Below are 24,971 nucleotides of genomic sequence, written 5' to 3' on the forward strand. Positions count from 1 at the left end.
TGGGGAATAAAGTCGGGGGGGGGGGGGTTGTGGGAGAGGCCGTTTTGGAGAGAACCTGGGGAGGGGTTCGTTGGGGGAATTGAGCTGGGCGGCTGGGGGCGAGGACAGGCCCAAGAGGAAGTTGGTGGGGTTTAGTGGTGGGCCTGGTGAGTGGGGAGCGGCTGTCTGAGCAGCCCCTGCTTGCTGGTTAATGGGTCTGGGGGGCTGGAGCCCAGAGGAGAGGGTGGACCTGTGCCCCCACACCAGATCCAGGGAACGGGGTGTGGGAACCCCCACAAAGAGGCCACAGATATCTGAAAGGCCTGGGGGAGACTGGGGGTGAGGAAGAGAGTGACTCAGAGGGGACGGCTGATGGGGCAGAGTTGGGGAGGCCGCTGTAGATCAGGGGTTCTCAAACTGGGGGTCGGGACCCCTCAGGGTGTCGCGAGGTCATTACATGGGGGGTTGTGAGCTGTCAGTCTCCCCACCAAGCCCTGCTTTGCGTCCAGCATTGATATTGGTGTTAAATGTATTAAAAAGTGTTTAATTTATTGAGGGGGTTGCACTCCGAGGGTTGGTTCGAGCCCCACTGCTATAGATGACGGTTCATTCCCCACCGTGACAATTCACACAGTCCCTTTTGCTGTCATATCTCCAGCACATCCGTGGTGTAATAATGTGTGGGGGGGATCAGATCTTCCCTGGGGCACCAGGATACTGGCAGATCCTTTCTTTCCCCACCCTGGAATGAACTCCGCCAGCCTCCCTTCCCAGCCTGCCATGAGCTCGCAGCGGCATCCAGAGGGGAGCACGTTGCTTCTTGTCACAGCGGAAGGTGGCCCTGACCCCTCTGATTGGCCATTCGTTCCTTTGCAGAGCAGAAAGCTCCCGCGGAATTTAATACCCGGCTCGGCCAAGAGACACAGAGATGCTGCTGCTCGTCAATTTGTGCAAAGGAAAAACTCTTTTTTTCAGCTGGACCTTGGCTCCTAGGAAGGGAGAGTGGAAAAGCTCAGAGCTGAGGCTGGGTCTCCTCAGTGGTGGGACTGGCCAGCTGGAGACATCCCTGGGTTGAGATCAAAGGCATCAGAAACTCCTCTGCCAATGACAGCTGATGCATTGAGAACTGCCCGAAGCCAAGCAGCGTTGGACCTTACAAAAGAAATTTAAATCGGGTAAAAGGTTCTGTTGCCATATAAATAAAACCAGGAAGGAGGAAGTGGGACTGCTAAACGCTCGCAGTGCTGCCAATTTAACGATTTTGTCACTGGCCGTTGGGACTTTTTGGTTTCCCTAGCAAAGAAATAAGTGTCAAAGAGACCCCTGTAAATGCTTCCCCGGTAAGTGGGGCTCAGCTTCGATTCCTTGGTGATTGGGAGGGGGTGAAAATCCAGCTCTAATGGGCACGGGGGGAGACAGCTGCCCCAAGGGGAAAAGTTATGATCCTTTTCTTGGTAAAAACCAGCAGGCACCCCTCGCTGGCTGAGGGTGGTGCAGGAAAAACCATTTCCCAATAGATCTCTGAGCCTGTGGCCACCGCAATGTTACCTGATCAAAGTCCCCCTCCCTGAGTGCACATCCTGGGCCCACTCCCCAGCCTGGGTGCTGAAGAGCTGGGGGGAAAACTGCCCCAGAAAGTCATGGCTGGCAACCTGCCGCATGGGGACCGCTGGGAAATGTCGTCTCCATTGCGTCCATGCACGTGGCTGGGAATCCCTCCCGCGGGGGCGGGGAGCTGCAGCCCTCTGTCCTGGGAGGAGGCTGGAGCCCTCTGCCCATGGGGGGCTGTCCTTGGACGGGGAGTGGGGTCTGGAGCTCCTTCCCCGTGGTGCATTGGGCTGGGAATTTCCCAATGCTCAGAGCAATGGGGGCCCTGGGCTCCCTGACCTCCAGTGACACGGGCTGGAGTAGGCACAGCCAGGGGAAGGGTAGGGCTGGGGTCCAAGCCACTCACAGGCACCAACCCAGGTTAGCTGCTGCTCCTGGCACAGGGTGGCACCGTCCCCAGGTGGTGATCTCCTTGGAACACTGCTCACCCTGGACAGAATATTCCAAGTGTGTGGGAAACACGCCGCACCCAACAGACGTTTAGCCCCGCGAGGACTTTACTTTGAATTACAAAGGATCAGGGGCCGTTTGTCATCAATTCTGTGATATTCTTGCGCTTCTCCGCCCCCCGTAGGGCTAACGAGTCAGGGTGCTCACACACTGACCCCACCCCGGAGCTGGCCTGGCAGGCCCTGAATCAAGGCAGAAAATGAGGCTGGAGGGAGGTCATGCTGCTGGGGCATTGTTGTCACATACTGCGGGCCGGGCGGTGGAAAGGGAGGGATGTGCCAGCACAGGTTAGGCAGGTGGGACAGGTGCACTCTCCATCGCCCACCACCGAAGCCAGACTCTGCAGATCTGATTTTTAAATCAGCCGCTCCATTGACTTGTCCGGGATTGAGGTCAGACTGACAGGCCTCGAACTACCTCGGTCATCCTATTTATCCTTTGTAAAAACTGGCACAACATTCGTGTTCTTCTGCAACTTCCCCAGTGCTGCAAGGTCTGTTGACAATCAGCATTAACCTCCAGTGAGCTCCTCAGCCAGCTCTTTTGAAACTCTTCACTGCAAGTTCTGTGGGGCTGCTGATTTAAAAATGTCTAACTTTGGTAACGTTTAGGCTGCAGCGATACCAGTGGAATGGAAAGTGGGATGAGATTGCATCATCTGTTTTTAACTCTTTGCCCCTGAAATGCTGTTGATTCTGGGGAGTAGCACAGACTGCCAAGGGAGAGCACCCCCCGCTGCCCACAGAACAGTGCCCCTCCCGCTGAGCCCTGTGACACACCATGGCCTGATCTCTATGAGCTTGGAATGTAATTTCTATCCCAGAATAGCCAAAGAATTGGTATGTGAGGTTACCGGTCCCGGAGCAAGGAGTTTTACTCCCTCTCTCAGGAGTTGCGCCTTGTGAGCGGATAATAGTTAACATCGTTCCTCTGTTGACTGGAGGTTGACGTTCATAGCTCCAGCGCTTCGAAGGCCAGAGGGGACCATTGTGAATGTCTCGTCTGACCCCCAGTGTCCCGGAGGCTGGAGAACGGCCCGTCGGCCCCAACCCCTTCCCAGAGCAGAGCTCTTAGAACTACGTCCAGTCTTGCTTGAAAAATGGCCAGGGATGGAGAATCCACCCCGACGGCTGGGAAACTGTTTTCATGGCTAATTACTCCCACTGTTCACAACTGCCGCCTTCTTTCCAGTCTGAATTCGTCCAGTCTCAACTGCCAGCCATTGGGTGGTGTCAGACCATTCCCTGCAAGATTGAGAAGCCCATTATTAAATATCTGTTCCCTATTGTGACGGAGTGGGGATTTTCCATAATATTTTGTATGAATAGTGTGTGTGCCTCAGTTTCCCCTGTGTGGTGCATGGATAGCAAGGTGGTGGGGAAAGGTTATTCACTGTCTGCAGAGATACAGGGGTAACAGGCGGCTGGCTGTGTGGGGTCTGGGCCCCATGGCCATGGGAGTCCGAGAAGATCATGGTCGCTCTAATTGCCTGGATATTTGATACCTAGCAACTAATGCCCAGGGATGGCCACCCCTCTCCAGGATGCCAGCTGGATTTGAGCAGCTGGGGGGCTGAAGGCTCTGAGGTTTGATCCCAGGAGGTGGTGAAGCCAAGTGGCTTCCCTTCGTGACAGCGAGAGCCCCTAAGGGGGCAGGCTGGCATCCTGAAGGGGTCCTCCCTGGGACTGCTCCAGAGCACCAGACCCCTGCCACCGTGGCACCCATGTAGGTACTTATGGACTGTGATCAACTCATTCCTTGAGCCTCTTTGAGTCTCTCGCTCTCAGGCAGGGTGTCTGAGCCTTTCATCATTCCTGTGGCTCTTCTCTGACCCCTCTGCAACTTACCAACATCTGTCTTGTCTCGTGGGCCCAGAACCGTACACGGGATTCCAGCAGCGGTCGCACCAGGGCCAAATGCAGAGGCAAAATCACCTCTCAGACACTGTACACAAGTCTGTCTATTGTCCTAATGCTATTACCTTTCTCAACTAAACTTGTCCTCTCCGCAAAAAAGATACCAAGTTAGATTGACGGATCTGTTTTCCATAAACCCATGTTGATTGACATTAATTACATTGACCTCCTTTAGTACTTTATTCATCGAGTCCCCTATCAGCCACTCCATTATCTTGTCCGGGATCCATGTTGGGCTGAGAGGCCTATAAATTACCCAAGGCATCCCATTTATCCTTTTGTAAATTGGCACATCAGCTTTCTTCCAGACTTTTGGAACTTCCCCAGTGTGCCAAGACCTATTGAAAATCAACATTAATGGTCCAAGGAGCCCTTCCGCCAGCTCTTTTAAAACTCTTGGATGCAAGTTATCTGGACCTGCTGATTTTTCAAATGTCTAACTTCAGTAAATTCTTTGTAACATCCTCCAGAGTTGCTATTAGAAAGGAAAGTGTATTATCACCACTGTATGATGAGACTGGCTCATCTCCACCCCCTCGCCACCGCCCACCCCGAATATGGAACAAGAATATTTATTGAACATGTCTGCCTTTTCTGCATTATTATTGATAAATCTACCAGTCCCATCTACTAATGGGCCAATACATTGGTCAGGATTGTTTCCCCCACTAATATATTTTGTCCTTAACTCTGCTAGCCACAGATTTCTCCTTGTGTCCCTTGTCTTCCCTTATCAGTTTTCTACAATTCCTAACTTCTGATTTATATTCATTGCTATCAACTTCCCCTTTCTTATCTTTTTTTTTTTTATTTTGTATTTTTTTTACCACTGTCTTCGCTTTTCTAAACCAGATTGTTGGTTTGGTTTGGTTTTAAAAGCACAGCCTTCTTCCTCAAGTGGAGGATTGTGGCTGACATTTTTGGGATTAAATTCTTCCTTCCAGCTGATTTGGCTCATAATTGTTTTCAGCTTTGTGAAATTGGCCTGATTAAAGCACCACATGTGTATATATACATTACTGGTCTGGACTTTATTGTTCTTGCATATGATCGTCCCACACTAAACCGATTTCCTTCTTTAAGTAACTGGCTTTTCAGCTGAGGGGAGTGCAGTAAATCTAATATCCTGGGGCTTCAGTAAAGCTTTAGGCACGGCCCCACACGGGACATGATCAGTTAAGGATGGATATCCTGGAACGCTGAACGGTGTCGCACCGGTCAGCCAAGCGGTTGCACTGGCCGTACGGTTATTCACCGTTATCTCCTGGGGCTGGCTGGTCCTTGCTCACATGCTGTGGGTCTAATTGATCACCATACGTGATCCCCCAGCGATTTCCCCCCAGGTTAGATTGGCAGGAACTGGCCAGCCAAGATTGAGTCCCCTTCCTTGGCCGTGTGGGGTGCAGCTGGCCCTGTCCGTCATGGCAGGGGCAGAGAAAGGGTTTAAAAGCAGGCGGGCCGGGCAGATGCGGGGTAGCTCTGGGCCTGGGATGGAGCCAGAGCCCCATGAGGGGGTCCTGGAGAGCTCCAGGGAAATCACCCCCGGGCCGTGCCAGGAAGCAGCAGCTCCGGTGAACCAGCCATGCAGGACCCGATCGGCAGCCCCAAGGCGAGCCACGGGAGGGGCCGGTTCCCGCCATCCTCAACCTCTCCCAGGTTAGGGGAATCGGGGCCAGCGTCGGGGGAGAGGCCGGGCTGGCCCCAAGACGGCACCCGGGGGTGCTGGGCTGGAGGGAGCGGGGCGGGGGCCCAGCAGGGGGTGCAGGGCAGCAGGGGGATGCTGGGCCCCGGGGGGGGCGGGTTGAATGAGCCCTGTCCTAACAGCTGGAGGCCTGGGCCCGGGCCCGGGCAATGGACAGACCCCGGTGCTGGTTGTCTCCAGTCCCTTTATTCGGCCCCCGGGGGCGGATCCGCCACGCTGCCCACGGGGGCTGAGCCGTGGCTCCCACGCAGGGCTTGGCCACCCCCGAGCTGGGGCGGGGGCAGGGGGCCGCTGGGCCCTGGGCGAGGCAGCGGGGGTGGGCAGCAGGGTCACAGAAGGCCCTGATGTGGTTCAGGAGCCATAGTGGCCCCCACCCCAGAGGTGGCCGCATCTCCACCGCGGGGTGCGGCCCTCGTTGGGGGGGGGCAGGGCCCCCCGGCCGGTGACGGCAGCCAGGGGCGCGGCAGCAGTGACCGAACCACGCTGCGGTGGTGACGTAGGAATCATAGAAGATCAGGGTTGGAAGGGTCCCCAGAAGGTCATCTAGTCCAACCCCCTGCTCGAAGCAGGACCAATTCCCAGTTAAATCATCCCAGCCAGGGCTTTGTCAAGCCTGACCTTAAAAACCTCTAAGGAAGGAGATTCCACCACCTCCCTAGGTAACGCATTCCAGTGTTTCACCACCCTCTTAGTGAAAAAGTTTTTCCTAATATCCAATCTAAACCTCCCCCACTGCAACTTGAGACCATTACTCCTCGTTCTGTCATCTGCTACCATTGAGAACAGTCTAGAGCCATCCTCTTTGGAACCCCCTTTCAGGTAGTTGAAAGCAGCTATCAAATCCCCCCTCATTCTTCTCTTCTGCAGGCTAAACAATCCCAGCTCCCTCAGCCTCTCCTCATAACTCATGTGTTCCAGTCCCCTAATCATTTTTGTTGCCCTTCGCTGGACTCTCTCCAATTTATCCACATCCTCCTTGTAGTGTGGGGCCCAAAACTGGACACAGTACTCCAGATGAGGCCTCCCCAATGTCGAATAGAGGGGAACGATCACGTCCCTCGATCTGCTCGCTATGCCCCTATTTATACAGCCCAAAATGCCATTGGCCTTCTTGGCAACAAGGGCACACTGCTGACTCATATCCAGCTTCTCGTCCACTGTCACCCCTAGGTCCTTTTCCGCAGAACTGCTGCCTAGCCATTCGGTCCCTAGTCTGTAGCGGTGCATTGGGTTCTTCCGTCCTAAGTGCAGGACCCTGCACTTATCCTTATTGAACCTCATCAGATTTCTTTTGGCCCAATCCTCCAATTTGTCTAGGTCCTTCTGTATCCTATCCCTCCCCTCCAGCGTATCTATCTCTCCTCCCAGTTTAGTATCATCCGCAAATTTGCTGAGAGTGCAATCCACACCATCCTCCAGATCATTTATGAAGATATTGAACAAAACCGGCCCCAGGACCGACCCTTGGGGCACTCCACTTGATACCGGCTGCCAACTAGACATGGAGCCATTGATCACTCCCAGCTGAGCCCGACGATCTAGCCAGCTTTCTACCCACCTTATAGTCCATTCATCCGGCCCATACTTCTTTAACTTGCTGGCAAGAATACTGTGGGAAACCATATCAAAAGCTTTGCTTAAGTCAAGATATATCATGTCCACTGCTATCCCCATGTCCACAGAGCCAGTTATCTCATTATAGCACCAGAGGGGTAGCTGTGTTAGTCTCTATCCACAAAAACAACGAGGAGTCTGGTGGCACCTTAAAGACTGACAGATTGATTTGGGCATAAGCTTTTGTGGGTAAAAACCCCCTTCTTCAGGTGCATGGAGTGAAAATTACAGCTACAGGCATAAATATATACTGGCACATGAAGAGAAGGGTGTTACAAGTGGAGAACCAGTGCTGACAAGGCCAATTTAGTCAGGGTGGATGTGATCCACTCCCAATAATTGATGAGGAGGTGTCTCTTGGTAGCGTCGATTGGTGGGCCCGGGGAGGAGTTATAAAGGGTTAATAGAACATATGCACACAAATGATGGCAAAGCCCTTAGATCAGGTTTGGGGCAGTGAGGGAATAGATTGCTGGTTTGCAAAAGTCTCCCTGGGCACTGCAAAAAGATTGGACGGTCTTCAGTCCATTGTGCAAAACACCCCTTTTACTTGTATATTCACAGTCCGGAGGATTGGAGCAGGAAGGAGGTCAAGCAGTGATGTCTCAGCTCGCAATTTATAGCCTCGCCCAGTGCAGGTGCATGGAAAGTTACTGGCCCAATTTGGAGTCCAGGCTCACATGATCATATTAGTAAATATTTCCACGGCTGCTGATAGTCCTATCTTGACTAATGATGGTATGTTCAAGGAATATGATTTTATACATTTTACGAATGAATTTAAATTGTATTTCACATGATTAGTTCTGTGATTTCATTTGCTCACCTAGTATTTCGCAAAGGTCCAGGTTGACTCTTGTAAGATGTGGGCACGGGTGCCCTGGCTTCCAGAAGAAACTAATGAAGAAAACCTATTGGAGAAGAGGAAAGCGTATCGGCTGCCCACCTGGGAAGGGGGCGGGCAGATGATGACAATAAAGGGGAAACGTGAAAGGATCTCGGTGCTCACTCCTCGGGATGTGGGGATGGGAATCGAGTATCGTTCAGCTATGTTTCTGCTTCAATAAACACGACCAGACTCCAGTCTCCGTGTGTTCCTGTGCGTGGCTTGATCCTGCCTGAAACGCAGAAGGGATTCCCCCACACTTTCTACCTTATCTCCCGAGAACAAGCAAATAACCCCTCCTTGGTCATAAGGATGACTTAGAAAGCGGCCCTTTAAATGTCACCTTACTTTAACTTTACACTGTTTTCTTTGTACTATGTTTAAAAGCTGCATTTGTAATTGAAATTTGTGCTTTGCATGTTGCTATCACGAACAAATGGTCACTCGAAGCAGGTACGTTTTCAGGAAGAGACCCAGTTGCAACAAGGTGTTATAAGAACAAGAAATGAAGTCATAAAGTGCATCTTTAAGCCTTCTTCTTTGCAAAGGAAAAACCTCAGCTTAACCCTGCACGCAGAACTTGAGAAATATCCTTATTGAAATTCATTTATTTCGTAAACCCACTGAAGTCGTCATTCGTTAAACTTGGAGAACGTGTATGGTGAGAAACGTTTTATACATCACGTGTCTTCTACATCACATTTCCAATGAAAGGTTTTGCTGTTTATCAAATGCTTAAGATGGAATAAACGTCTTTTGAAATGTATATTTGCAAGTATTTTGTATCTAAATGCAAACGTTCGTGCCTGATCTCATTGTTTATATAAAGAACAGGAGGACTTGTGGCAACTGAGAGACTAATAAATTTATTTGTCTCTGAGGTGCCACAGGTCCTCCTGTTCCTTTTGCGGATACAGACTGACACGGCGGCTCCTCTGAAACCCATGGTTTATATAAGTAGCTCCTGTGGGGAATGGAGCCGGCTGGGTCTTCTTGTCACCTCAGGGTGAGCTGCCCGCCCCACTCAGTGAGTCACTTTGTGCCCAGGCTGGGCAGCAGTTGTGGGGGTTGTTATGTGACTCCCATGGAGGTGTGAGGGGGGACGTTGCAGGAAAATAGGTTTGGGATCCTCTGACCAAAGCCAAGGTGTAAAGTCAACGAAAGAGTGAACACAACCAACTTTGAATCTCAGCACACCTGAAGGGGGGGAGGGAGGTTTCCCATCATTTCATGAACATCAGAAGGGTATAAAAGAATCCTGCTTGGATAGCAAGCACACCCCATCCAGCTCTGTAAGCAAGCTGCCACAGACCACTGAGCAAAACAGAGAAGACTCAAGAAGAATCTAACCCAATGTTAGCCGACGGCCAAGGATGTTTGGTGAGGTAGGTGCCAGCTATGCCCGTTTATACCATCCGTGACTTTAACCCAAGGTCCTAACCACCCGTGACTTTAACTGCTAGAGCTCAGAGCTCTTTCGCAGCGGGCGGCCAGGATTGACTGACAGGTGCCCCAAGAGTTTGCCCCATGGAGGCGGCACAACTCAACGCTAGGCTCTTAGTACTCTCACCTAATGGCCAGGCTTTAGAGCCAAAACGGCTGAGGTTCTTTAATAGTGTTGGCTGCTTTACAGTAAACCAGAGAAAACAAGTCAGGCTTATGCACAAATGGTTACCAACATTTATTAAGCTAGATTCTAATCATGTGGTTACAAAATTGCTAGTGCCGACTTATTTAAATGTAGAGATGTTACACACACACACAAGTTACAAAACTGAAGCCACAATCCCAAAGAAAGAAAACAAAGTATAGAGCTCTATTTCAAAATATGTGTACACTAAAGATAGGAGATCAGGTGTGGGTGCTTCTTACCCTCCTTGCATCTCTCGATTCCAGCGGTGCCAAGCCAGGATCGGTCACTCAATTCCGCGGAAAGACGAATAAGGGACAAGGCGTAGGGACCCTCTTAGCTGCAGAAGCCTTGGGAGGCTGTCACTTATCTGACCAGCAGATAGATAGTGAAAAGCACTCCAAAAATCATGGTGCTGTAGGTCCCCTACTTATACCTCTGTACTCCTTTATTCTCTTTCTCCTTTCTTATGCCAAATTGAGGCTGGTCTGTCTGGGTGACAGTTTACACTTGCAAGGGAGAGAAACAATAAGTTTCGACTACTGGACATTTCTTTTATCAGGGTAAATATTTTCCCACCTAGGATGTTGGGGTGTGTGCATCACGCTATTTAGTAGGGGCGAAGAGCCATGTCTGTCACAGGGCCTCTGCCTGCTGTGAGCTTAATCGTCGTATCTGTTCCCAGAGGCACATTGTAGCAGCACACCTGTGCTTTCACAGCTTCAAAGGCTGGGCTGGAATATATGTTAAGTGCCCTGTTCCGGCTTCCTCCTGTGTTTCCAGCAATGCTGGTCTGAGGGGGGGGGCTGGCTGGCTGGCTACACCCAAGGAAAACCTCCCCAAAACCTCAACGTGGATCGGCAAGAGAACGTTAACTGAGGGCTTGTCTACACTTGCAGTTGCTTTGCTGTAGCTATACCAAGAGGAGAGCGTCTCCCACGGGCGTAGGTACGCCACTTCCCTGAAAAGCGCTGTCTACACTGGGAGTTAGGTCAGTATAACTACATTGCTCAGGGGTGTGGATTTTCCACACCCCGGAGCAATGCACTTACACTGACATGAGTTTGTTGTGTAGACCAGGGCTGGGACAACGCCAGGGGTTTAGATTTGAACTCGTATTTTGATTTTATTGGAATTTGAAAGTGGTGTTGTCACTTAAAATACAAACAGTTTCTCAAGTGGCCAGACCATGACTTACTGGAGATGAGAAAAGGGCTAAACATTGATAAACAGAGAAATAGCGGGATTTAAAATTCTTGATATTCATAATTGGTCTGTTTGAAAACAGGTCCTTAAATGGCGTCTTCTAATGAACAGATCTGAATATTTTCTTCATTTTCATAGGGTTTAGCTACGATTTGTCACTTTGCCCAATTATAAACGGGCTGGTTATTCGTTAATAACCTACAGGGTACACCTGCCCTTAAAGCAAATTATTTTGCCCATTTATAAACATTCTTAGTTGTCTAAGGATATACCAGAGAACGGAATCCCCATAATTTTGAGAAACAATATACCTTGGTCTCAACGTACCTGGAGAAAAGTACCCCTGTAAAGCTGAGCCTACTCTAATAGGGTTAAAAACTCTCCACGGAGAGGCATACAAAAAAGATTGTAACAGAAATAACGTGGAAGCCAGTACCTTGAGTTGCAGTAAGATAAACAATTAGTCGAGCTCGCCTCCCCTCTCTCATTTCTCTAAGCCAAATGTTTGTTCGTAATTTTTAAAAGAAAATTACTTTGTTTCCAACAGTTGAAATCACCCCTTTCAGCCCCCCAGGAGAATGTAAGGAGGACAAACTCTGTGTAGCTCAGGCAGAAGCTGCTGCTGCTGCTGGGCGGGGGACAGATGGTGATGGGGAAAGAGCAAATCTCTCAGACTCACCCCAGTCAGCTTGCAGGTGGGGGGTGGGCTGGAGGAGAGACAGTATAAAAATGATGCCCGTGGACTTGAGGCCGAGATAGATTTGACCTCAGTGTGGCTAGTTGAGATCAGCTCTGTCGCCCGCACCGGGGGCGGATGGACATTCCTGGTAGGAGGGGGACACACTCCCATGACTAATGGGACAGAAGACTTGATAGAAAGGATCATGGGATTTGCCGGAGGGCAAGCTGTAAAAGCAAGCGACTCCCCTGCGAGACCACAGTGAGCGAATGGTGCAAACACCCTTTCAAGGCCACTCTGCGGGAGGCAAAACCTTTGTCCAGCCCTTTATATGGTTCGTCTCCCTTGGGGATCCGCTGGTGTTTAATGAGGGCTGAGCTCTGAGTGAAGCGTTTCCCGCACTCAGAGCACATATAGGGTCCCTCTCCCGTGTGAATTCTCTGATGTGCCACAAGGTTGGAGCGCTGTTTGAAGCTTCTCCCACAGTCGGCGCATTTATAAGGGTTCTCGCCGGTGTGCGTGCCCTGGCGTCGCATAAGGTGTGAGCTCACCGAGAAGCTTTTCCCGCACTCGGCACATTCATAGGGGGTCTCTCCTGGGTGGATCCTCTGGTGTGTAACAAGGGCTGAGCTCCGGTGGAAGCTTTTCCCACGCTCGGAGCGTTTGTAAGGTCTCTGCCCCGGGTGGAGTCTCTCGTGTATAAGAAGGTCTGAGCGGTAACTGAAGTTTTTCCCACACTCGGTGCATGGGTTTTTTCTCTTTGCCGTGGGGATTCGCTGCTGGGCTGTGATTGCTTTGAGGTTCTTGTGAGTTCGCTGACAATTAGTGGATTTATCCACTTTCTCCCGTGGCTGGTTTCCCTGTTGCTGCTCTGGCCTGTGCTGACTCTCACAAGCTTTTCCCTGCTCACAACGTCTGGACACATTCCCTGTGGATGTCCGCGATAATCCTCCATGTGCTTCCAGTTGCTCAGCGTCTTCCTCCTGAAGGTTCTGCTCCGCGTTCTCACCCACCATCGAATCACCTGCTGGGACAGCGAGAAAGAATCCAGCGATCAGTCATTCCCTGGGCCCAGCCAAAAGGGGAAAGGCTCGCGGGGCAACAAACCGAAGGAAGTGCTGTGGAGATTGAAAGAATTAGGAGCTGAATCCCTGACACTCCTCCCCTTAAGGGAGAGAGGCAGGGATCAATTCTGCCCTCACATCCCCTCGAACACTCAGGGGGAAGGGAGACCTGGGAGGGAGCTGCAGCCAGGCATCGGACTGGATAGGGAGGAAGCCATGAGCGATATCTGCCCCGAGGCTACGACACCTGCAGGAGACAATCCTGAGCTCAGAGAGTGGGTTTAATGAATTCACCCGTGCAGACGCCTCGCAGACTCTGTCTTTCCTTGGAGCCCTGGAGCTCCGGGACCCAGGGTTCTTCCCCTTTCCCCAGCTGGGAGATCACATCCGTTTTGGAAATTGGCAACCCTGTTCAAAGGGAAAGAAAACAAGTGAGACTGGGTGAATTCATGGGGCATTTGTAACCGGGAAAGTTCTACTGTTTTAACCCCGGGTTATTTCTAAACAGTAACATTCTGGGCCCAGCCCCCCAGGTAATCCAAGAGTATCTGTGCTCTGCTGAGAACACACACAGCCAGACACTCATCACGAAAGGGGGTTCCTAAAACTCAGAGACGGCATCTCTATGTCCCAGCCAGAGCGGGGAGTCACCCTGGGACTGCTTTATACTGACACAGAGAGGCCCCATGGCAATGAGAGACTCACCAGGAAGCTGGGACCAGTGAGGATGGGTTGGTGGGTTTGGCGCAGTAAGGAACAGGGGCTTTCACTGAATGCAGCAGCTGAGGGCATGGGAGGCCAAGAAAGCCCCTTTTGAGGAATTAGGGAACATAGTGAGTCAGATGCAGTGGAAGGGATTCGGAAGATCCCCAAGTGTGTGGAGGAGGCTGGGGAATCAGTCACGATAAACTGGAGACTCATCTGCTGGGGATGACAGAGGAGAAAGACCTGGGTGTATTAGTCACTCAGAGGATGGATTATAAGACACCAATGTGAAAGGCAAAGGTAATCCTCGGCTATATCGGGGGAGGAACTGGTAATGAGCAGCTGAAAGTCAAGTGCATAAAGAAGCTGAAAATGGCTGAGAACTGAAAAAATTGGACGGCAAGAGATGGCAAATCTCCGTGATGATTGAACCTGGAGATCAACAAGACGAGCTCTCGTTGACCCTGTTAGCTGCTGCTGTCACATCAGCCTGATTCAACAGGCGTTTTAGGCTTCAGAGCGGTGTTTGGGGCTATTGTGCCTGCCGGTTGCGTTGTGTGGGGGTGATCTGGGCGTAGGAGGGGCTGGGCTGGGAAATTGGGATTGGTTTGGGAAGGAGGTGGACGGCCGGTGCTCGCTGGGGTGAGGGGCTACGCATGTTTGGAGTTATTATGGGTGTGCGGTGTGGATTGGTGTGAGTGGTGTGTGCTGCGGTGAGGGGCTCTCACATTTCGGCACATTGCGGAGGCCGGCTGTGTAACTCTCTCACTGTTCGCCACAGTGCCGATTGCAAGCCTGGATAAAAAGAGGAGAATTCTTCAACCCACTCATGGAGAACTTTGCTGTACGTACTTTGTGAACTACAGGAAACTGTGTGACAAAGCTCTGTCCTTGCCTCCGTGGGTCCCACGTTTCCTTTCGGGTTTTGCTAGCCTCAGAGGCTCACTGTGACCCTCCACGTAACCCTTCTTTCTCTAGAGACAAGGGTCACAGTCTACTGAGCCGTTTTCATCATAAGCCAGCGAGGGAGGTGAGGAGAAGTTATCCTTCCTTGCACAGTCTCTGTTGTCTCCCAGTCTCAGTGATTAATCAGGGGGCAAAGGTGGCAGGCGGGGAGCCCGGGCCCACCCTCTACTCCGGGCTCCAGCCCAGGGACCCTAATAGTATCAGCTATGGTAGCTGACCTTTTAGAAACATGACCTGTACAATTCCCTGGGCTACTTCTCCCACAGCAGCCCACACTTCCTCAAGCTCCACTTCACCCTTACCTCAGGGCCTCCTTCCTTGTGCCTGACATGGTGTGTACTACTCAGCCTCTCCAACAGCACGACTTCCTCCCACAGCTCCTGACATGCACACCCACCTGACTGACTGGGAGGCTTTTAACTAGTTTCATCCAGCCCCTGATTGGCTTTAGGTGTCCCAATCAACCTAGCCTTGTCCCTGCCTTCTGGAAAGTTCTTAATTGGCCCCAGGTGTCTTAATTGACCTGGAGCAGCTTCCACTTCACTTATCCTGGTAACAGGGATTTGTTTAGCCTGGAGCTAATATATCTATCTATCTCCCACTACTTTTCTATAGCCATCTGGCCTTGCCCCGTCACAGCTGACACAGCTTCCACGAGAAATGAGAGAATACTTGGTGTCAGTGGGATGTGATGGACTGGGCGTGGGGAATTGTACATGTCATGTTTCTGTCTGAGGGGGCAACGATCTTATACTCAGCAGGATGAACCCATGACAGACGTGTAGGAATGACGCTGGGTAACATCACAACTGTCAAGGCTGAATCCCCACTCTGGCACTCCGAGTGCGGAAGCTGGGGGCCCGCAAGGATTCTAAAAATTCATACGGGCCTCTCCAGGCTGGTATTAAACTCCCAGGGTTACAGCTTCTCTCTGACCTTGGCTTGGTAAACGCTGCCACCACCCAAATGCAAAAAAAACCCTTTGAACCCAGGAGGGAGCACTTGGGAATTCCTCCCTGTGGGGTACCCGCAAGCCCTTTCACCCCCCCACTCCGGGGAAGAGTGGAGAAAGAAAACAAACAAAGGAAACCAGCTGTTGCCACCAGCTAATTAAACGACATGGGCACAAACCTCGGAGGACACAAAAACCCAAATCCTGTTCTTAAAAAAGGTAAATTTTATTCAAAACAAAAAGGAAGAAAATACACCTGAAACTTAGGCTTTTGCTAGATTTTAAAAGAGCAATTCCAAAAAATCAAGCACCCAAAACAGCGTCCTTGGGGGTCCATCTTAAAGTTTACAAGCAAACAAAAGCATCTGGGGTTAGCACAGAGGAGTCCACAAGCCAAAATAAAGAAATAAACCTGATCGCATCTAGCTAAACATTCCTTATCCCAATGATTCCTTCTAGGTATGGAAGATCACTTTTCATACCTGCTTCAAACCTTACACAGCATCCCTGCTTACAGCATTGCTGCTCCATGTCCTTGCAGCCCAGAGAGAACAACCGACAAAGGGAAAGTTTCTTTCCCCGTTTTAAAAAGTTCTAGCCTTCCTCTTGGCTCTTTTGGTCAGGTGCCCGCTTTCTTTTCTTTATCTGGGGGACTTTGGAAGCCATTGCGTGACAGACCAACAACCACCAGCCTGCAAACAAGACCTGTCAAGTGTACAGTAATCCAGATATCTGCCCCAGGTGTAGAACTGATCAATGAAATTGTTTTTAATTGTTCACTTTATTAATAAAACTTCATAAGTAAAGTTTTATGAATGAAACAACATTCATTCATAAAACCAGGTACCCCGAGAACTGGCTAATTGAGTTTCACTTTCAATCCAATTGCTGCTTAAATCACTGAAACTTGCACTGTTTCACCATTGTAATGTCTGCTCCCTGTTTGTCATTCATTATATTTGTCTATATTGGAACGTCTGCTCCCTGTTTGCCATTCCTGACACGTGTCCATGTTGTAACTCAAACTCCATTTTAAAATGCTCACTTCATTTTTGCAAAACCCTGCTGTAATCTTATTAGTTTGCTGTGTGAATGAGGTACGTATGGGTGCTGGAATCAACCTCCAGCCCCAGCCGGCCCTGATGAAATAAAGTGTAAACACCAAGGGCTGAAGATGCAGACAACAGCCCTGACAAAGCAAGAAGAGCCCACCCTCAAAAGAAAAGGACAAAAGTACAATGGAAGGAAGATCAAAGCCAGGTCCCAGGCTGAAAGTCAGGTCTGCAATTGACGGGTGACCAGTCACACCGGCCCCAGAGGCAGCCGGACACAGCAAGACCTGTAGACTCTGGATTCAAACTAAAGCCTACAAAAAGGATGGATGAGATGGAAGACTTTGGCGGGTAACATTCTGCTGCCAACATGGAAGGGCATCGGTGCGCGCCCAACAGAGCCCCAGCCCTTCCTTGTGCCCGGCTTTCCTGGCCAGTGAGCCGCCACCAGCTACGAACCTAAGCCACGAACTCAAGCTCCATTCAGGACTGGGAACTATCTAGCAGCGGTAGAAGTTTTGGTGTGTGTATATAGGTATTAGATTTTAGTTATTGGTCTTAAATCAAATCGTGTTATTATAATAAACGTGACATCTTGTCTTGTCCCCTGAAACGATCCTGTCCAGTTTTGTCTGTGTAACACAGGAAATGCAGCAGATGACGGCGAAAAGGATATACTTCACCAGCAGTTCAGCAAGTGCCGGCTTGTGTGCCCAGCCATGACATTAAGTTAATGATAGGGGACTTCAATGCACAAATGGGCAACAACTCTACCTGCTGGGAAGCAGTTACGAATGGCGCTTGAATCTCCCTGGCACAAACAGCCTGTAGACAGGAGACAGTCTTTTTCAGCACAAGAGGATTTGGACGCTCGCAGGGAGATCAGCCCACAGTGCGACTGTCAATCGGAGAGAACATGTGGGTATATCCCAGGGTTGGGCATTTGCTCAGGGGGGTGCCTGAGTCAGCAGATGGGGTCTCAGAGCATTATCCTTTAGCGGCTATGTTACAACTGAAACTCAAACAGATGATGAAGAGAGACAAAAGGCGAGTTGGAGCGATAGAGGAGTGCCGGGTCCAAGAAAGACGGGGGAGGTTCCAGATTGCATTCAGCAACTGGGCCGGTGTTTTACAGGAGCAGGCTGATCAAAAGTCTGTAAGGCAGATGGTTGAATGGAAAAAGGGCAGTAGACAAGACGGCAGTGGGCCACCGAAGAGGCCAGAAGAAGGTGGAACGTGGGCATTGATTGACGAGGGGCCAAAAAGGAACCGTGCAAGAGGCAGACCTCAGAGGCGAACGTGAGGGAAAAGGGCAAAAGACGAAAGCTGAGAGGCACGCAAGACAGAAGTGCCTGGGTCCCGGTGAAAGCTGTGGAGGCAGAAGCAGTGGCAGAGAGGAGAGATTTCCAGCAGCTCTAATAAATAGTGGAAGACAGCTCAGGAAAAATCAGACCCCCAGAGGCGATGCCCATCAGCGACTCTCATGGACAGATAGTTAAAATGCACGAAGAACAAGTCAGATGATGAAAAGTGCAAGTCCATTCCAGATTAAACTGCCCGGAGCCAAAGATCATGCCCAGGTTTCAGAGAAAGGCCAGTGCTAAGTGGGCACTAGACGAGGGACCAGTAACACCCAAGAAGTGAAAGCAGGAACCACAGGGCTCCAACAGGAGAGAGCTCCCAGGGTGGACAGAATTCAAGAAGCGGTACTGAGTTCGAATTGAACAGCTAACCAAACTAACCAAATAAGGGTGAAGGAGAAAGTGCCCCGTGACTGGAAACGTGGCGTCATTGTGACGGTGCCGAAAAGGGGGATCTTAGCGCACAAACTAGAGCGGTGTCAGGCTGTTATTAATCCTGGCTACCGTCCTGCTGGACTGAATTAAGGAGGGCGGGAAAGAAGCATTGTGAGCAGAGGGGCTGGGGTCCAGCCAGCCAGACCATTTGGGAACAGATGTTCGTTCCTCAGCTGTTCATCGAAAAAGCTGCGGCAGCGTAGTCAATTTCAAGAAAGCGTTTGATGGGGTCCGCAGAGAGACCTTGAGGAACATAGACAAGCTGAGCTACGTAAGGAGGAGTTTATATGACGGATGTACAGCAGAACCTCAGAGCTACGAACACCTCCGGAAGGGAGGTTGTTTGTAACTCTGAAATGTTCGTAACTCTGAACTAAACGCTAGGGTGGTTCTTTCAAAAGTTTACAGCGGGACATTGACTTAATACAGCTTTGTAACTTGACGGTGGAGAAGAAAATTACTGCTTTTCCCCCTTACTTTTTCAGTAGTTTATGTTTAACACGGCACAGTACTGTATTTGCTTTTTTTCTTTTTTGCTCGCTGCTGCTGCCTGATTGTGGACTTCCAGTTCCAAACGAGGTGTGTGGTGACCGGCCAGTTCGTAACTCAGGCGTTCGTAACTCTGAGATGAGCAGTGGGATTGGATGCAGGCTTTGGTGCATGGCTCCATATTGTGAGAGGGGTGAGATGAGGGGTGTGTCTCATCACCAATCCTCTTTCCATTCGCTAGAGAGTGGCTGACGAAGCCAGCAGCAGAAGGCATTATGGACCGTGTCCGATGGGTTGGCGCAGACGAGTTACACAACTTTGACTTTAGAGACTAATAAAGCTCATGAAAGCTTATGCTCAAACAAATTGGTTAGTCTCTAAGGTGCCACAAGTCCTCCTTTTCTTTTTGCGGATACGGACTAACACGGCTGCTCCTCTGAAACTTTGACTTTGCTGAGGACGTTGCTTTACTAAGTTTGACATGGAACAAAATGGTCAACCAGGGCAATCAAAAATTAGATTGCAAGTAAATGCTGGGAAAACCAAGATGGTGAAGGACGGAATCTGGACAACAGGTGCAAAGGGGCAGGTGACTGGCAAAGAAACCTAACCAGTCGAAGAGCTTTGCTCTCGGGGGAGTGTGGGGACATCTGAAGGTGTCGGCACTGGAGGTATTCGTGCAAGCTGAGGAAAAGCAAACGCCGCTTTTGGAAGGATTCACAACATCTGGTCAAACAGAGGATCAGCGTCACAGAACCATAGGGCTAGAAGGGACCGCAAGGCTCATCTAGTCTAACCCCCTGCCAAGGCGCAGGATTTGTTGTGTCCAAGCCAGCCAAGACAGATGCTGTCCAGCCTCCTTCTGTAAACCTCCGGTGAAGGAGCTCCCGGGGCCTCCCGAGGAGTCTGTTCAGCTGTCCTGCTGTCCTCACCGTTATCTGCTGAGCTGTCGTTTGAACCCGTCGCCTCTTGTCCTGCCCTCGGTGGCAAGAGAGAACAACTTTTCTACATCTCTTTTACAGCAGCCTTTCAAGTATTTGAAGACCGCTATCACATCCACCCTTAATCTCCTCTTTTCCAACCTAAATGTACCGAACCCCTTCGGCCTTTGCCCATCGGGCTTGCATTCCACCCCTTTGATCACCTTTGTCACTCACCTCTGGATCCTTTCCACTTCCCCCACATCCTTTCTATACATGGGTGACCGAAGCTGGACACGGTGCTCCGGCTGAGACCGAACCCGCGCTGAGTAGAGCAGTACTATCATCTCCAGTGATCCACCACAACTCCCGGATCCTTCTCAGAGCCCTCAGCGCCCCCCCGGCCCACTGTCCCATCTCCAGCCAGGGCCAGCGAAAGGAGATAAAAAGACCACCCGGAATACACTGGGGGGAAAAAATCCCTTCCTGACCCCTGCACGGGGCCATCTGAAACCCTGAAGCATGAGATTCTTAGTAACTAACATAAGACATAAACCAGAAGTGAGCCCCAGGGCTTCCGAGCTCTGTCCCCCACAATCTCAAGCAGCCCTGTTAGACAATCACACGCAGACATTAGTCTGGCTCTTAACACTAAGTTGTTTGGCCCCCCACCTCCCACTCCTACTGGGAGCCAAGAAGGTGGGGCAGGTAGCTGGGACAGGTGCACTGCAGGGAAGATGGGATACATATAAGCAAATATTGAACTAGATACTTGAGGGAGGAAAGAGAAAGTGAAGAAGACTGAGGAAGAACTGGCAGAAGTCAGCGACAGAGGGAATTGAATAAGAACATTAGAACGGCCATACAGCGTCAGACCCATGGTCTATCTAGTCCAGTGTCCTGTCTGCCGACTGTGTCCAGAGCCAGGTGCTTCAGAGGGAATGAACAAAACAGGGAATTCCTAGTGATCCATCCCCTGCTATCCAGTCCCAGCTTCTGGAAATTGGAGGTTTAGGGACACCCAGAGCATGGGGTTGTATCCCTGACCATCTTGGCTAATAGCCATTGATAAACGTATGCTCCACTAGTTTATCTAATTCTTCTTTGAACCCAGTTATATTTTTGGCCTTCACAACAGCCCCTGGCAAGGAGTTCCACAGGTTGACAGGGTGTTGGGGGAAGAAATACTTCCTTTGGTTTGTTTTAAACCTGCTGCCTATTCATTTCATTTGGTGACCCCTAGTTCTTGTGTTATGAGAAGGAGTAAATAACACTTCCTGATTTACTTTCTCCACACCAGTCCTCTTCAGTCTCTCTCTCGCTCCTGTTTCCTTCCGCCCTCAAGATGCAAAAATTGGTCACCACCCCATTCTTGGAGGCTCTTTCTCCCCATCACAAAACCAGCTCTGGCAGGGCCAGAAAGGCTGGATGCCAGTCAGGAAAATAAGTTTTATCCGCAACAAGTTATTGGACCCCATACAGGGTCAGTGGGAGAAATTTAAGGGCCTGGGTGAAGCCGGTCAGATTCGCTGATGGAATCATCCCTTTTGGCCTTAATCTTAATGATGACCGCAGCTCTGGGTGTTCTCCCAGATACACGAGGAGCAGAGATGGGGGAGGAGGAAGGGCTCACTGTGCAGTCAATTTCCTGCCTGTCCTCAGCGCTTTCCCTGAGGTCTCTCTCAATCACCTGGACTCTCTGATCAGGAGTTCCTGTCAGCAGCGTCTGGGGCTAGTCCTAGCTGGCGACCGTCCCCACCTTGGCAGGGCTTAGAGGGAGCTTTAATGAAGGTCAGCACAGATCTGGCTGTTTCTCTGCAGGCAGCGTCAGGAATAAATCAATGGGAACATGGGGCTTCCGTCTGATAAAAGATTGATACAAGCAAGCGTGCTCTTCTCTAAAACTACTATTTATTAGATATTAAACGCACACACACATGCACGCAGTAGGTTTAGGACAACCCAGATAAAGTTAACCACAGTCTGAGATGGTTTTGAGTGATCACCAGCCGGGCTTCCAGGGGCCCTCTTTCCATCCAGCTGATGCGGGGTTTAGATGCCAGCTCCTTGCCCTAAGAAAAGCTCCCTCGGACTTCTCCAAGGCGCTTACTTTCACCTAATCTTTTATGGCAAACTCTAACAAAGCACATAACCTATAGACTCCTCTACTGGGTCACCAATTCTCCTAATTTCAACCAACTGCTCGTTATCTCAAAACACTTCTAGTATTTCTAGCCATAACAACAATACGTCAGGGGCACTTCAAACCCAGGTCGCTGTGTTCACTTCCATAACTTTCTGTCCCATCCTCCCATTCTGGTTAACAGACTGCAAGCCTGCCGCTGTCTGACCTTGTCTCACGAAGGCCTAAGATCATTCCTACCTAGGTGGTATTAGGGTTTCAGCCACAAAATCGCTGACGGCCGGGCTGTCACGTCCAGGGTATACGCAGGGCTGTCAAATTCCAGGGTAACAATCCTAGCGGATAATGATCGGGCCTTTACCACCTGGCACAACGGAGCTCTCTACAAGAAGGGTAAAGCTCATAAGAACGGCCAGATTGGGTCTTCTGACAGCAGCCGGTGCCAGGTGCTTCAGAGGGAATGAACAGAACAGGGCGATCATCGAGTGACCCATCCCTTGTCATCCAGTCCCAGCTTCTGGCAGCCAGAGGTTTAGGGACCTCTGGAGCAGGGGGTTGTATCGCTGACCATCTTGGTTAATAGCCATTGATGGACTCCTCCTCCATGAAATTATCTTTTTTTTTTTTTTAACCCAGCTCATCTGTGCGGGAGACAGAGCTTTCTCTGAGACTCTGGAATGGACTCTCCTAGGAACTAAGGACCATCTCACACCTCACCACCTTCCACTCTGAAGGCAAGGTGCATTTATTTTCTAAATGTTGTCTCCTCTAACGGCAAATATGTACCAAGGAGTCTATTTGGAACCACCACCAGAAAGCGTCACAAGCAGACAGCCCTACCAAAACGAGCCGCTCCGGTGCACAAGCTTCTCCCGCAGGGGAGAGGACAAGACAACCAAGAACAACGTGAAACTGAAAGGAGAGTGAAAGGTATTCAATCAGGCTGATACAATTTCACGTACCATGGTGTTGTGTGCAGTACAAGGACCTAACAGAACAGAGATCCTGCACCTCAACCCCATAGCAATAACCAGAGACCTCTGATGGTAGCATCTAATGAAACCACTTCCCCACAGAGCCAGAGGCTGGTCACTGGGGGGAGCCTCTTCCCACCTCTCCTGACCTCCACATCAGCACCACTTTAAAAAGGGAAAAGGAGGGGTTATGGGGCTGGATGTCTCTCGGACAGTGGGGAGGGGTGGGGCAGGAGGGACTAGGTCCGGAGGCCCCTTGCTGAAGGCTCCATGGCCCTGCATCACCCTGCCCCAGAAAAGAGCAGCGAGAAGTCCTCCGGGCAGCCTAGAGTGACTGCAGAGGCGTGGCCAATCAGAAGGGGTGATGGAGCGACCAATCCGGGGCCAGAGGGCCCTATATAAGACAAGCAGCAAGGTCAGTGCGGGCAGGCGGATGCCAGGGGGACTGTGCGCAGAGCCTGGCCAGGCCAGGCCAGGGAGGGTACTGAGATGGGCCCCACAGGTCTGGTTGAAGTGGCTGGGTGGGAGTGCAGCTTCTGGCATGGGGCAAACTCAGCCTGGCATTAATGGGTTCACCTTCTTTCTTCCCTGACTGCCTCTCGTAGGCTTTCCCCTGCTCACGATTCTGGGAAACCTTCCCTTTATATCTTCCTGCCAATCTCCCATGTGGTTCTTCTGGCTCGGCTTTTCGCGGCTGAGGCGTCCCCCACTCGTTCTTGCTCATCCTCCCGTCTCGGCTGCTGGGATGCGGGGAGGAGGGTTGCTCCCTGTGCCGAGGAGAAAGGAAACCTTGGCAAGTTGGGAAGAAACCAGATTAAATGGTTGGAGAGATGGGAGAAAAAACAACAGGACTTGAACCCACCAAACTGTGCCCCAGAGGGGAAGAGAGGAGGGGACCAATTCTGCTTCCACCTCCCATCTGAAAACTCAGGGGGAAAGGAAGTCAGAGAGGGAGCTGCTGCCAGGTGTCAGTGAGGATGGATGGGAAGCCATGAGCCATATGGATAGCACCTCTGAGGGGGACAACCCTGAACTCCGAGAGCTCCCAGGGTCCCGGCTGTTTCCTGCAGGCCCTGAGATTTTTTGGAAGGGGGTTTAACTAATTTCTTACCTGCCCATGCCCTTCTCAGCATCTCCCTTTCCTCATAGCCCTGGAGATGCTTCGGGTGACCCCTAGCCCTTGTGAGTGCAAAGGGGGGTAAATAACACTCCCTCATTCATTTTCTCCACATGACTCATGGTTTTATAGATCTCGATCATATGCCCCCCTCAGTTGTCTCCCTTCTGAGGTGACCATTTCCGGTTCTTTTACTCTCCCCTCGCGCAGGCGTTTTCCGTACCCCTAATCACATTTGTTGCCCTTCGCTGTTCTTTTTCCAGTTCTGACGCATCTTTGTGGAGGTGGGCCAGGCTGTATTCAAGCTCATTTCTAAGCAGGGAAATCCTGGGGACAGCTCCTCTGGTGCTCCATATTTAATTATCTGCATCTCATCGTCCAAGGGACACCTAAACCACCTCTCTGTCCCAGAATGTAGCGACTCCAACCAGAGGGGGAACTTCCCTGGGTCACCATCTTACTGACAGAAGGGACCAGTGAAAATGAGACAATCCAAGGGAAGCCAGGGGTCAGGGAGCGTGAGCAAGTGGGATTCAGCCTAGTAATGCATGGTAAGGGGGTCAGCAGTATCTCAGGGGGGATTAGATGGCAGGAAAGCACCTTGTGGGAAATCAGAGAATCTAATGAGGCAGGTGCAGTGGGAGGGAGTGTCAAAATCCCCCAGCCCTAGGGACAAGGCAAGGGAATTAGCCCCGATAATTCAGGAGCAACAGAATCTACGAGTGCTCGATGCCCAGAGGTCACCCAAATGGGACAGGGAGGAGGGCGAGGCCGCTCGTTGCGGTTCGTCCGGGGCAAGGCACTCATCCTGGGGGCGAGAGTTAACAGTGGAACAGGGGTGTCCTGCCTTTCAGGGGAGCGCCTGTGCGCTGGGCTAAAGAGGGATTCTCCTGCTGTCTGTGGCCCAATTAATACTGAATTTATTCCATTCGTTAATTCAAGTGGCATGATGCCAACAAGGAAGATTGAGAGCCCCTCACACCTGGAGTCAAGCAGGGAAGCCACTAGGCTCCTGGAGAGGGGTTCCCATCTATGGATCACACGCAAGGGGCGGGGAGGGATAGCTCAGTGGTTTGCGCATTGGCCTGCTAAACCCAGGGTTGTAAGTTCAATCCTTGAGGGG

At 50.9% G+C, this 24,971-nt stretch overlaps 1 protein-coding gene across 1 annotated transcript in view; it reads right to left on the minus strand.

Moving 5' to 3' along the window:
* Positions 1 to 9,808: 9,808 nt before the first annotated feature.
* Positions 9,809 to 24,971, minus strand: part of LOC140904230 (uncharacterized) — a 36,997-nt gene continuing 21,834 nt past the window's right edge. The window contains exon 5 of the mRNA XM_078850931.1: positions 9,809 to 12,388. Coding sequence (XP_078707057.1) covers positions 11,874 to 12,388 — 515 coding nt within the window. The 3' untranslated portion in view covers positions 9,809 to 11,873. The remainder of the gene's footprint in view (positions 12,389 to 24,971) is intronic.

This window comes from Lepidochelys kempii, chromosome 28 (genome assembly GCF_965140285.1).
Source record: "Lepidochelys kempii isolate rLepKem1 chromosome 28, rLepKem1.hap1, whole genome shotgun sequence".
Classification (NCBI taxonomy): Eukaryota; Metazoa; Chordata; order Testudines; family Cheloniidae; genus Lepidochelys; species Lepidochelys kempii.